This window comes from Dendrobates tinctorius, unplaced genomic scaffold (genome assembly GCF_039654945.1).
Source record: "Dendrobates tinctorius isolate UK_male_01 unplaced genomic scaffold, ASM3965494v1 ptg000060l, whole genome shotgun sequence".
NCBI lineage: Eukaryota > Metazoa > Chordata > Amphibia > Anura > Dendrobatidae > Dendrobates > Dendrobates tinctorius.
Window position 1 is genome coordinate 82,946,894 of NW_027361728.1, and position 13,060 is coordinate 82,959,953.

Sequence of the window (13,060 nt, forward strand, 5' to 3'; positions counted from 1 at the left end):
TGACAGTGCTTCTGGGTCGCCCTCCCAGACCTGTGGGGTACTCGGTACCGGGCCGGTATCAGCGGGATGTGTCACAGCAGCAGTGACCCGGCCCGTGGCCCTGGGCGCCCAAGTAATAGGGAGATTGAAAGGTGGAATGTAGTTAATTGAATGAATAGTTCGTGACGCCACCTGTGGTGTTCGGCAAGGGAGGTGTTAAGCTGTCTCTGCATGCAGATCCACTGGGACTGATGGTATGGTGCAGCAAAGATGTAAAAGCTCCCCACAGGTGAAGCTGTAGTCCCAGGACAGTGTAGATGTGGTTGACATGGGGATGTAGCAGTGCCGGAAGGGTAGGAAGCAGACAAAGACACAGCGGGGTGCAGTTTCTGTACCTTTACTTGGCAAATGCAGTCCAGGGTCCTGATTACAGATGGTACCGGAGCAGGCTAGCCTGGAAGCAACTCAGGGATTCTCTCTCAACAGATGGGCTGTGCAGTCTCCTTCCTAGCGCTTATGTGAGGGATCTCCAGTACCGATTTACACTGAAGTTCCTCCTGACAGATGTTCCCAAGAACTTTCCTTATATGGCAGACAGCTGTAGCCTGTTTCGGGGACTCCTTTCTCCTAAGTCCTGGCTCACTATCAATGTTGCTGTTGTGCCCTCAAGTCTTAGATGGGAGTAGTGCATTTACAGCCCACTACTCCTCTGGTGTCTGTAGCAGGACCATTAATATCCATACAGCCGTGGAGACCAGGCTCCAGTTCATGCGCTGTCACTGGAGATGAGCCTTTCCTCTCTGCTCGATCTCCGTGCTTCTTCCTCATGTCTGCACACTTCACCCTCCTCACACTAACTACCCACTCCTTCCTCTTGGCCCTCAGAGAGCACTACTCCCCTTAATTCTGGTTCAGAGCCCCCCCTGCTGGCCTGGAGTGGAACTGTGTTGCATGTATAGGTTAACTGCGAGAGAGACCCGTCATTGCTCCCAAGTCTGGCATTACCCTCCCTGGAGGAAGGCAAAGCCACTGTGGCGGCCATACTCCTGGGGGCGCCACATTCCCCCCTAGTGCAAGTCAGCACTCCTGGGCTGAACAAAACATGAAAACATATAAACAGTTATACAAAGTGAACAGTTATAATTGTACAAGGTTGAAAAAGGAAAAATTACAAAAAACCAAGAGCTCTAAAAATAGTCCTATGATGATAAGTCCAGCATCAATGTCCATGGTCCATTCCTGGACAAATGGTGAACTATTTACAAGGAAAGTTTTTGACCACACACAGTCCTGTGGTTGAGTGTCCATGAAACAAGGTAAAACTGGCAAATTCAAAGGAAACTCTTACAGATTACCTGTAGGCACAAAACTTGAAAACAGTTACATATATACATACAATTTCAACATTTACATTTACTTATCTATACATGATATCTGATGGGTGGTATACCTTGTGTAGTACGGGTAGACCTGCGTAACACTGGTGTGACTGGAAATCTCTCTGGTTGTCTGGTGTGTAGCACGGGGATACTAGATTGTCTAGGAACTCTTAGACTCACCATGGGTATAACAGATTCACCACTGGCAGGGCGAGGGTTCTCTGGCTCCACTGCTGGTGTGGCATCTGCTGCCTGATTTTCCTGATCTTCAGGATTTTATTGAGTCACATCTTTCTGTGCTACCAATTGGGGAAATGTCAACACTGGCACCACTATAGCATCATTTACTTTGGTCCAATTTGCAGGAAATTCTCCAAGTATGGTGCTGACCTTCTCTTCTTCTTCTAGGATGTTGCTTTGTTTTTCCATTCTTTCTTTTAATTGGTCATGGCATAATTTCAAATGATCCCTTGATATTGCTGCTGAGGTTTCTCCTCCATCTTTACTAACAAGGCATACTTTGATATTGTCGAGGTTTGAGGGCAGAATGGTATAAGGTTCAGCTTCCCATTGGTCATCCAATTTATGCAATTTTCTTTTCTTTTTTAAGGCTTGTTCTCCTGGTGACAAAGGAATGGCAGGCGCATTTTGATTGTAAAGCTTCTCCTGCTTTTGTCTTGCCTGAGCTAGACTCTTTTCCACACACTCTTGTACTCTTCTGTACTGTTGTTGTCTTTCTGCATCCCAGTCAGCATCTGGTGACGTTACTTCAGGTGTCAGGACTCCCATGTCCAAATCAATAGGCAGTTTACCAGGCCTTGCTCTCATTAGATAGGCTGGGGTACAGTTGGTGGAATTCACTGGGATATGGTTGTAGAGGTCTACCAGATCTGGAAACTTTTCTGGCCACAGACTTCTCTCCTCCAAAGGCAATGTCTTCAGTAGGTCAATCACTACCTGGTTCATCTTCTCACACATGCCATTGGTCTGTGGATGGTAGGGTGTTGTCCGGATCTTCTTGCAACCATACAAGTTACAGAATTCCTGGAACACTTCTGCCTCGAAAGCGGGACCTTGATCAGTAAGCACTCGCTCAGGATACCCATGTGGTCTACAGAAGTGCTGTTGGAATGCTCTGGCTGCTGTCCTGGCTGTTTGATCCTTGACAGGCACAACTACCAGGAGTCTTGAGTAATGGTCCACGATGGTAAGAGCATAGATGTAGCCTGACCAGCTAGGAACCAGCTTCACATGGTCCAGGGCGACCAACTCGAATGGCTGCTTGGTCATTATTGGCTGCAGAGGAGCTCTCTGGCTGTTTCGAACATTTTTGCACAGGTACATTGTCCACACTCTCGGCACGGCACCACTTTTCAATGGCTTTCCTCATACCAGTCCAGTAGAAGCTCTCCCGGAGCAATACTTCTAACTTCTTCCATCCGAAGTGTCCAGCTCCATTGTGGTATGCTTCCAAGACCATTGATGCCTAGACCATTGATGCCTCTCTCTTTGGGACTATCACCTGCCAGACCAGCTCATGAGTGCGGGCATTGATACTCCTCCGGCACAGCTTTCCTTCATAGATAAACAGCCGACCTCTTTCCTTCCACAACTGCTGGGTTTCTTCAGGAGCATCCGACTCTGGGCGTGAGTCAGCTTGTGACTGTAGCTCCTTCACCAGGCGGACTGCAGGGTCACTATCTTGCGTTTCTGCCCAGTCATGATGAAGCAAGGGGTTTAAGGTGACCTCTTTCAAGCCAGACCGTCTGTTTCTCACTCCTTGAGCACGTTGAGCTGCAAGTGGCCGGTGGAAGGGAGGTAACTCTATTTCTTCAAGAGCCTCAGGGTCTACTCCTGCATCTGACAGATTAGGCATTCTGGACAGTGCATCAGCATTGGCGTTCTTGTGCCCTGCTCGGTACTTGATAGTAAATTCATAGTTAGACAGCCGAGCCATCCATCGCTGCTCCAGTGCACCTAGTTTTGCAGTTTCCAAGTGGGTCAAAGGGTTGTTGTCCGTGAAGATGATAAACTTGGCTGAAGCTAGGTAATGTTTGAATCTTTCAGTGACAGCCCAGACTATGGCAAGGAACTCCAGCTTGAAGGAACTGTAGTTGTCAGGGTTCCTTTCAGTGGGACGCAGCTTCCTGCTGGCGTAGGAGATCACTCTTTCTTTTCCATTCTGTACCTGTGACAGTACTGCTCCAAGTCCCACGTTGCTGGCATCAGTATACAACACAAAGGGCTTGTCATAATCTGGGTAGGCCAGAACTTCATCACCTGTGAGAGCCATCTTCAGTCGAGTGAAGGATCTCTCCAACTCCTCAGTCAATTCAGAGGTGGCATTTTTCTGTTTGGTCTTCTTGGCCCACCAGAAGATTTTGCATAGGGGTGGCTATTTCAGTAAAGCCTTTGATGAATCTTCGGTAGTAGCCTACCAGTCCATGGAACTGACGTACTTCATGGAGGTTGCTGGACATTGGCCAGTCCCGGATGACTGTGACTTTGTCCGGATCTGGTGCCACACCTTCTGCACTCACCACATGACCGAGGTACTGTACCTTGGGCTTCAGGAGGTGACATTTGGAAGGCTTCACCTTTAGGCCAAAATTGGACAAAGCTTCAAACACTTCAGCCAGGTGTTCCAGATGGTCCTCTTATGTCTTGGAGAAAACAATGACATCATCAAGGTACAACAGGACTGTCTCAAAGTTCATGTGTCCCAGGCAGCACTCCATCAGCCGTTGAAATGTTCCTGGAGTGGTGCAGAGCCCGAATGGCATATAGTTGAACTCACAGAGACCCATTGGAGTGGTAAATGCTGTTTTCTCCTTGTCTGCCTCTGCCACGGGAACTTGCCAATACCCACTAGTGAGATCCAAGGTGGAAAAGTAGTTAGCAGTTTTAAGTGCAGCTAATGATTCCTCAATTCTAGGTAATGGGTAGGCATCTTTATGTGTAATGCTGATAATTTTCCTGTAATCAACACACATTCTCATGGTACCATCCTTTTTCTTTACAAAAACTATGGGAGCTGCCCAGGGGCTACAACTGTCTCTGATAACCCCAGCTTCCTTCATTTCTCTCAACATACCTTTAGCACATTGGTATTGTGTTGGGGGTATAGGCCGGTACCTTTCTTTAATGGGTGGATGATCTCCAGTGGGGATATGATGTTGAACCCCTTTTGCCTGCCCAAAATCTAGTGGGTGTTTGCTGAATACCCGCTCATACCCCATTTTTCTGGTATGAAGGTGTAGAGTCAGTCCCCACCTGCAGTTGCTGACACCACTCCTCCAGCTGCTTCACAGAGCCATTGTCCTCCACCTGATCGGATGAGACCAAGGGCTCTGCTGCCTGCAATGAGTTGTTATTAACAGTGAGCAGCTTAGCAACTGTGGCATACCAAGGTATTGTGGCCTCCTCCTCCCCACAATTCAAGAGGCGTACAGGTACTCTCCCTTTTCGGACATCAACTACCCCTCTGGCTGTCAGGACAGTGGGCCTGCTATCAGAATACACTGGTTCTACCAATGCCTGGTAATCCTTTCCTCTGAGACCTATAGCTGCCCGACACCAAATCAACATTTCACATCTGGGGGGTATTGCAATGGGAAAAGCATCACTCACTCTGACGCTGCCAGTTTCTCCTCCAGAGAGTTCTACATGTTGTCTTTGCATCAGGGCCTTGATCTCCTCGTTGTTCACTGGAACCAGCAGTCTCAGAGCCACCTGTTGCAACAAGATAATAACCTCGGAAAGACAGTTTTCAATTACATTGGTTCCAAGAGTCATCATGGGATTACATTCACGTCGATCAGTATCCACAACTATCAGACCTTGAGATTTTAGCTCTACTCTACCCACTTTAACAGTAATTTCTTTACATCCTACTTGGGATAAAGACTGGCCATTACTGGCAACTACTGTCAGTTCATCAGTTGGGCCATGGGTGAGTTCAGAGTCAGCCCAGTACCTCTTGTACAGAATGTACGGCATGGTGGTCACCTGGGAGCCAGTGTCCAGCAATGCGTTCATGGGGATGCTGTCAATCACCACTGGAAGGATTGGTCTCCCTCCAACATACTTGGCTCTCCAGTTCTTTGGGCCCGGGGATCCTATTCCTGGGGGTTGGCCCTCTGCCCCAGGGGTTGCTCATTTAAATGACAGTAAATGGCGATGTGGCCTGGCCTGCGACAGTTACGACAGATGGGACGTCCATCCTGGTCATAGCGATCGTTGGTTCTCCCTCGGAGTGGCGGAATCCTCTTCTTCCAGAGCCACGGGACATCTTCTGGACTGGAGGCAAGCTGGATCTTCTCCTTGGAGGACACTTGCAGGGACTGCACAGTTTTAGTAAGTGCAGCCGTTCCTTTGGTCAACTCCTGGACCTGAAGACGCAGCTCTTCAGTTGGATCTTTATCCAGAGTCTGTGCATCAGCCTCCACAGGGATGGAAGGGAAAGATGTTGCTTCCTGAGGGTAGGTGATCGCTGGGCACCTAGGGGGCGCTGGACGGCTGTCAGTTGGCTCCTGCAGTACCGGAATAGCCCTGTCCTTGAAATCAGCAAAGTAAAGATCAGGGTTTTGCAGGGTGATGATGCGCAACTGTCCTCTGTGGGTACTGGATAGGAGTCCTTCAATGAACTGCTCCTTTAACAGCTTATCTTCCTCCTTCACACTGTCAGGATCAACTTGCTTAACTGCTCGCAGCGCCTCCTGCAGGTTAAGAGCATAGTCCCTTATACTGTCCTGCGTTCTCTGCTTGCATCCAAAAAATCGCATCTTGATTTCAGCTGCATTGCGAGTGTCAAAGGTGCTTCTCAGCTTAGCCAGGATCTTTTTAACAGTCTCTTTGTCAGTGTCATGCCAGGCTTTCACTTCTCTTTGTGCTGCACCCGTTAGCTGTCCAATAAGGATGTGCACTTTGTGGCTTTCAGACAGGGGTATGCTTCAAACAAACTGCACAGTCTCTCTTTGAATTCACTCAGGGTATGTGACTCACCCGAGTACTGCGGTAGCCACACGGCTCCCGGAAGGTAGGACATAGACAGCGGCATTATGGGGACCGCTGCGGTGGGCGCTACTCCTTGCGGTGCTGAGGAGTGAGCGGCGGCATCCGCCGCTGCATTGCTGCGGGGCACAGACATTCTCTTACCCCCCTAGTTAACGTTAGCCAGGGTCGGGGGGTTGTGTGAGCTGATCGGCAGCTGCTTCGCAGGCCCGTTGCTCCGGGCTGTAGGCCTCAGCTCCTCCCACCTCTCTCGCACGTTTTCCTCTTCCCGCGCGGGACTTAACTGCTTCTCGCTCTCGGAGGGGATCCACCCACGAAGGTCCGCCTCTTTGGCTTCCCGCGCGCGCCAAGCAGCGCGGCAATGGCGCCAACACAGTCTTTTACACAAGCACAGTTTATGGCACACAGGACCCGGAGATACCGGGCTCCGTAATCCTGTTCGTGACGCCAAGTTGGGTCGCCCTCCCAGGGCTGTGGGGTACTTGGTACCGGGCCGGTATCAGTGGGATGTGTCACAGCAGCAGTGACCCGGTCCGTGGCCCTGGGCGCCCAAGTAACAGGGAGATTGAATGGTAGAATGTAGTTAATTGAATGAATAGTTCGTGACGCCACCTGTGGTGTTCGGCAAGGGAGGTGTTAAGCCGACGCTGCATGCAGATCCGCTGAGACTGAGAGTATGGTGCAGCAAAGATGTAAAAGCTCCCCACAGGTGAAGCTGTAGTCCCAAGGCAGTGTAGATGTGGTTGACACGGGGATGTAGCGGTTCCGGAAGGGTAGGAAGCAGACAAAGACACAGCGGGGTGCAGTTTCTGTACCTTTACTTGGCAAATGCAGTCCAGGGTCCTGATTACAGATGGTACCGGAGCAGGCTAGCCTGGAAGCAACTCAGGGATTCTCTCTCAACAGATGGGCTGTGCAGTCTCCTTCCTAGCGCTTATTTGAGGGATCTCCAGTACCGAGTTACACTGAAGTTACTCCTGACAGATGTTCCCAAGAACTCTCCTTGTACGGCAGACAGCTGTAGCCTGTTTCGGGGACTCCTTTCTCCTAAGTCCCGGCTCACTATCAATGTTGCTGTTGTGCCCTCAAGTCTTAGATGGGAGTAGTGCATTTACAGCCCACTACTTCTCTGGTGTCTGTTGCAGGACAATTATATCCATACAACCGTGGAGACCAGGCTCCAGTTCATGCGCCCTCACTGGAGATGAGCCTTTCCTCTCTGCTCGATCTCCTTGCTTCTTCCTCACGTCTGCACACTTCACCCTCCTCACACTAACTACCCACTCCTTCCTCTTGGCCCTCAGAGAGCACTCCTCCCCTTAATTCTGGTTCAGAGCCACCCCCTGCTGGCCTGGAGTGGAACTGTGTTGCATGTATAGGTTAACTGCGAGAGAGAACCGTCATTGCTCTCAAGCCTGGCATTACCCTCTCTGGAGGAAGGCAAAGCCTCTGTGGCGGCCATACTCCTGGGAGCGCCACACTTCTTCAATGAAAAGAGAGACACAGTTAAATTAATAATACCAAATCTTCATGCACAAGATGCACCCAGGGTTGTGCCCCAATGCACATTTTGCATGAACTTCCTCACCGAGTTGACGTTGAGGGAATAGGTGAACCCATAATATAACGGTGCTACCAGATATAGACAATAATTTATACAAAATAGAATATATCATTATATCAGACTGTATAGGGACGCTTCTATTGTTAGGGGCAAAAATAATGCCCAGTATTTAATTAGGTCTGGTTTTACACAGAGCTTAATGTATGTGACAGCTGCAGTCCAAAATATTGCATGCTGTGTACTGCAGCTGTGACTCTCTCTATAGTTAAATGAGTTGGTTACAAGATATTGATGACTTATCCATAGGATAGGTTTTCAATCTCAGATTGGTGGGGGGTCTGACACCTAGCACCTCCACCAATCAGCTGTTATTTTCTCCAGTTGCCTCCATTCAAGTGGAGCAGCAGATGCTGGGTACTGCAGAACAGAATCTATTCAAAATGCGTCTTGTATCTTATCGGCTCTGAAGTGGAGTGAGTAGGGTAGCACATGAATATTTAACACGACATTAAAGTATTTTTTTTAGGAATGAGATCAAAGACTTTTTTAAAATAATAAAATAACTTATTCTCATTTTTAATTCCCCCCACTGTTCACCACTAAGAGGTGGAATATAATTAATTTTATATTTTGTAGAATTTGATTGCTTGGGTGTAAAGGTAGATTAGGTGATACCTAGGTTTCTCCAGATAGTGCCTGGATGGCCCTCTCACTCTGTAGACTGCCCAGCAGATGTCCTTCACATGACTGCTCCAATCTACTCCCAGTGCCCTCTTCCTTTCCTCTTTCATCAACTAGGGGCTGTTGCAGTACCACAGATTGTTGATCATTGGAGTTTTGCACCAATTTTCTCATCACCTCGCGGTTACGTCATATCTGCTGCATCTTATAATAATGTTGATTCTGGAATTTATAATCAGGACTTGTGTCTCTGTGGCGCCCACCAGGGCCGTGGGGCACTCGTTCCGGGCCGGTCAATTCTCCGGGGGATGTCACGGCAGCAGTGACCCGGCCCGTGGCCCTGGGCATGCAATTAAAATGCTGAGGGAAAGTTTATAATGGATTTAATGTGACACCACCTGTGGTGTTCGGCAATGGATGGCCGAGACTGCGTAAGGAGACCGCTAGGGCGGATGGTGATGCAGCTGGTATGGTTCTGCTCTCCACAGGTGGAGCAGGGCCCCAGGACTACCGGTAAAGTTCTTACAAGGGATCGTGGATGTTGGGGTGCAGGACTGAGGGAGTGGGGAATGACTGAAGACACAAGAGTTGTAGTTTCCTTTACCTTTAGTTGGTGATTTGAAATGCAGACCAGGGCACTGATAGCAGTTGGTATGGAGATCCTGGCAGCCTGGAATCAATTTAGGTTCCCCTAAGCCAGATGGGTTTTGAGGCCTTCCTAATGCGCTGTCTTCTGAGGTCCTGGCTGCCTAAACCTATGCTTGGGCCTCTGCTCCTTCTTGTCCTTAAGTCCTTGCCCACATGGCAGGCAGCTTGAGCCTACTACAGGTGTCGCTCCTTTGTGGTGGCTCCGGGCTCTAGGGTGCTGCTGTGCTTACAGGTGGTTGATGGAACCAGGAGACCTGTAGTCCCCTGCCCTCCGGATTTAGCTGCTGGGACGTCTGTACCCACGCAGCCACGGACTCCAGCATCTGGTTTCTAGTGCTCTGCTCTGGGGTGAGCTTGGTCACAGCTCCACTCCCCAGGTTCTCCTTCACTTCCCTTCTTCTTCTCTCACTCTCTCTCACAGACTGACTAACCCCGCCTCCAGGCCAGAACCTATAGGGAAGCTCTCCTGAAACCGGGTGTTAGAGCTCCCCTTCTGGTCTGAAGTCAGGAAAAGTGTTGGATGCTGGCGCCACCCGGCAAGGGGAACCATCCTTGCTTCCATGCATGACATCACCCCCTGTGAGGGAGGCAATGCTAGTGGCAACAGGACTCCTGGGGTGCCACATCTCTCTCTTACATCCATTATATATTTTCTATTTATGTAAAATACTCTTGGCACCATATATGATGACTATTTGTGCATACAAGTGATGTTAGCAGAGGGACATTTACACTTTGCTACCTAACCTTACTTATTTTTTTCTGTTTTCCCCAGGTTTATTTTGACATGTTATGCTCTGTTCTGGTATATTTTCTCGTTGGCACATGTAGCTCTTTTTGTGACGAGATTTAGCTTCAATGATGAACTTCAGTCATTTGTGGGGGCAGTAATAGTCGGTACATACAATGTGGTGGTGGTGATTGTACTGACCAAGCTTCTCGTGGCCATGCTGCACAAAAGTTTCCAACTCATAGCTGTAAGTTATCTACACATTTCCATTTATTCAGTGTCAAAATGAGCTTATTAATTCACGATGCTAAATAGAAAAGTTGTTGAATATACATAGTAATATTCCACAGATGTAGTTGCTAGTCATTAAGTTACATGGTATGTCAATTATTCCTATTTTTAAAATTATTAGCAGTGATATATAAATGAAATAATATTATAAAATGTGATTCAGATGTATTTGTGACAACGTTTATTTATGAAAAGGATGAAAAGACTGACTTTATGGCATTCTATTTTCAACTTGTGACAGTACTGATGAGTAAATGTGCTTGGATAATGTGTTATTGGAGCATTCTCGGTAGTTATCCAAGTAGCTCGGGTTTGCTCGGATAATATGTTCGAATCCCTGCGGCTATTTGTTTTGTGGCTGTTAAACAGTTGCAACATATACGGGTCTGTATTATATTCTATTCGGGGCTACATTATATTCTATAGGGGGATGTATAATATTTATATTCTATGAGGGGTGATTGCATCATTCTCTATGAGGGGGCTACATTATACTATGTGAGGGGGGCTGCATTATAGTCTATGGAGGGGTTACATTATACTCTGTGGGGTGGTTGCATTATAATCTGTGGGGTGGCTGCATTACACTCTGTGGGGTGGATGCATTATTCTTTATGTGGCCTGCATTATACTGTATCGAGGACTATGGTGAATACATTATACTATATGAAGAACTATGGGGTGCATTATACTATGGGAAGTGAATTGTACTACATGGATAATTATGGCGGTGCATTATACTATATGGAGCACTATGTGGAGGACTGAGCAGTGTATTTTAATATATGGAGGACTATGAGGAGTGTATTATACTATATGGAGGATTATGGGGCATATTATATTATATGGAGGACTCTGTGGTGTGAATTTTACAATATGAAGGACTGTGGTGCACATTATAATATTTGTAGGACTATGGGGTGTACTGTACTAAACAAGCAAAATGCTGCATATTCATTGAGTGATTGGATTATTTATGCTGGAACAAAAATCATTGTTCTCAGCAGCGCATCCCCAGTGTAAACCCCCCTTTTCCCACCTTAGAGAGGGAAAAATAGTAAAATAAAAAAATGTATTTATTTCCATTTTCCCATTAGGGATAGGGCTAGGGTTAGGGTAAGGGCTAGAGTTGGAGTTAGAATTGGGGGGTTTCCACTGTTTGGGCACATCAGGGCTCTCTAAATGCGACATGGCGTCTGATTTCAATTCCAGCCAATTCTGCGTTGAAAAAGGCAAACGGTACTCCTTCTCTTCCGAGCTCTGCCATGCGCCAAAACAGTGATTTACCCCCACATATGGGGTATCAGTGTACTCAGGACAAATTGCACAATAACACTTGAGGTCCAATTTCTTCTGTTACCCTTTGTAAAATAAAAAATTGACTCTACCTTATTGACTTTTGTGAAGCACTTGGGGGCTCAAAGTTCTCACCACACATCTATATAAGTTCCTTGGGGGGGTCTAGGTTCCAAAATGGTGTCATTTGTGGGGGGTTTCCACTGTTTAGGCACATCAGGGGCTCTCCAAACGCATCATGGCGTCCGATCTCAATTCCAGCCAATTTTGCGCTGAAAAAGTCAAACGGCACTCCTTCTCTTCTGAGCTCTGCCATGCGCCGAAACAGTGGTTCTCCCCACATATAGGGTATCAGCGTACTCAGGGAAAATTGCACTATAAATTTTGGGGTCCAATTTCTCCTGTTACCCTTGGGAAAATAAACAAATTGGACCTGAAGTAATTTTTTTGTGAAAAAAAGTTAAATGTTCATTTTTTTCAAACATTCAAAAAATTCCTGTGAAGCACCTGAAGGGTTAATAAACTTCTTGAATGTGGTTTTGGGCACCTTGAGGGGTGAAGTTTTTAGAATGGTGTCACTTTTGGGTATTTTATACCATATAGACCCCTCAAAGTGACTTAAAATGTGATGCGGTCCCCCCCCAAAAAATGGTGTTGTAAAAATTAGACATTGCTGGTTAACTTTTAACTCTTATAACTTCCTAACAAAAACAAGTTTTGGTTCCAAAATTGTGCTGATGTAAAGAAAACATGTGGGAAATGTTACTTATAAAGTATATTGTGTGCCATATCTCTGTGATTTAAGGGCATGAAAATTCAAAGTTGGAAAATTTTGAAATTTTCTAAATTTTTTCCAAATTTCTGTTTTTTTTCACAAATAAATGCAAGTCATATCAAAGAAATTTTACCACTAACATGAAGTATAATATGTCGCGAGGAAATAATGTCAGGATCACCAGGATCCAATGGAAGCGTTCCAGAGTTATTACCTCATAAAGGGACAGTGGTCAGAATTGTAAAAATTGGCCAGGTCATTAGCGTGCAAACCACCCTCGGGGGTAAAGGGGTTAACTCAGGAAGAGTTCAGAAATCAATATTTTGTGGAATAACCATGATTTTTAAAAACAGCTTTCATGCGTCTTGGCATGCTTTCCAGCAGTCTTTCACACTGCTTCTGGAGCAAAAATGTAAGCAGTTCTTTGATGGCTTGTAACTATCCATCATACTCTTGATTACATTCCAGAGGTTTTTAATGGGGTCCAGGCCTGGAGAATTGGCTGGCCATGACAGGGTTTTGATGTGGTGGTCTCTTAATTTTTGCCAGAGCTGTATATAAATATATATATACATACATATATATATTTAAATATAGAAGACAAACACCAGGAGACATTGCTGCCTGTTGCCGCTTCTTCTTTTTCTGTATACAGCTCTGGCAAAAATTAAGAGACCACTGCACAGTTTTATAAAAATCAGCTT

At 46.7% G+C, this 13,060-nt stretch overlaps 1 protein-coding gene across 1 annotated transcript in view; it reads left to right on the forward strand.

Annotated features, from left to right (window-relative positions):
• Positions 1 to 13,060, forward strand: part of TRPC1 (transient receptor potential cation channel subfamily C member 1) — a 147,672-nt gene that overhangs the window by 93,115 nt on the left and 41,497 nt on the right. The window contains exon 11 of the mRNA XM_073579104.1: positions 10,040 to 10,241. Within this exon, the coding sequence (XP_073435205.1) occupies positions 10,040 to 10,241 (202 nt within the window). The remainder of the gene's footprint in view (positions 1 to 10,039; positions 10,242 to 13,060) is intronic.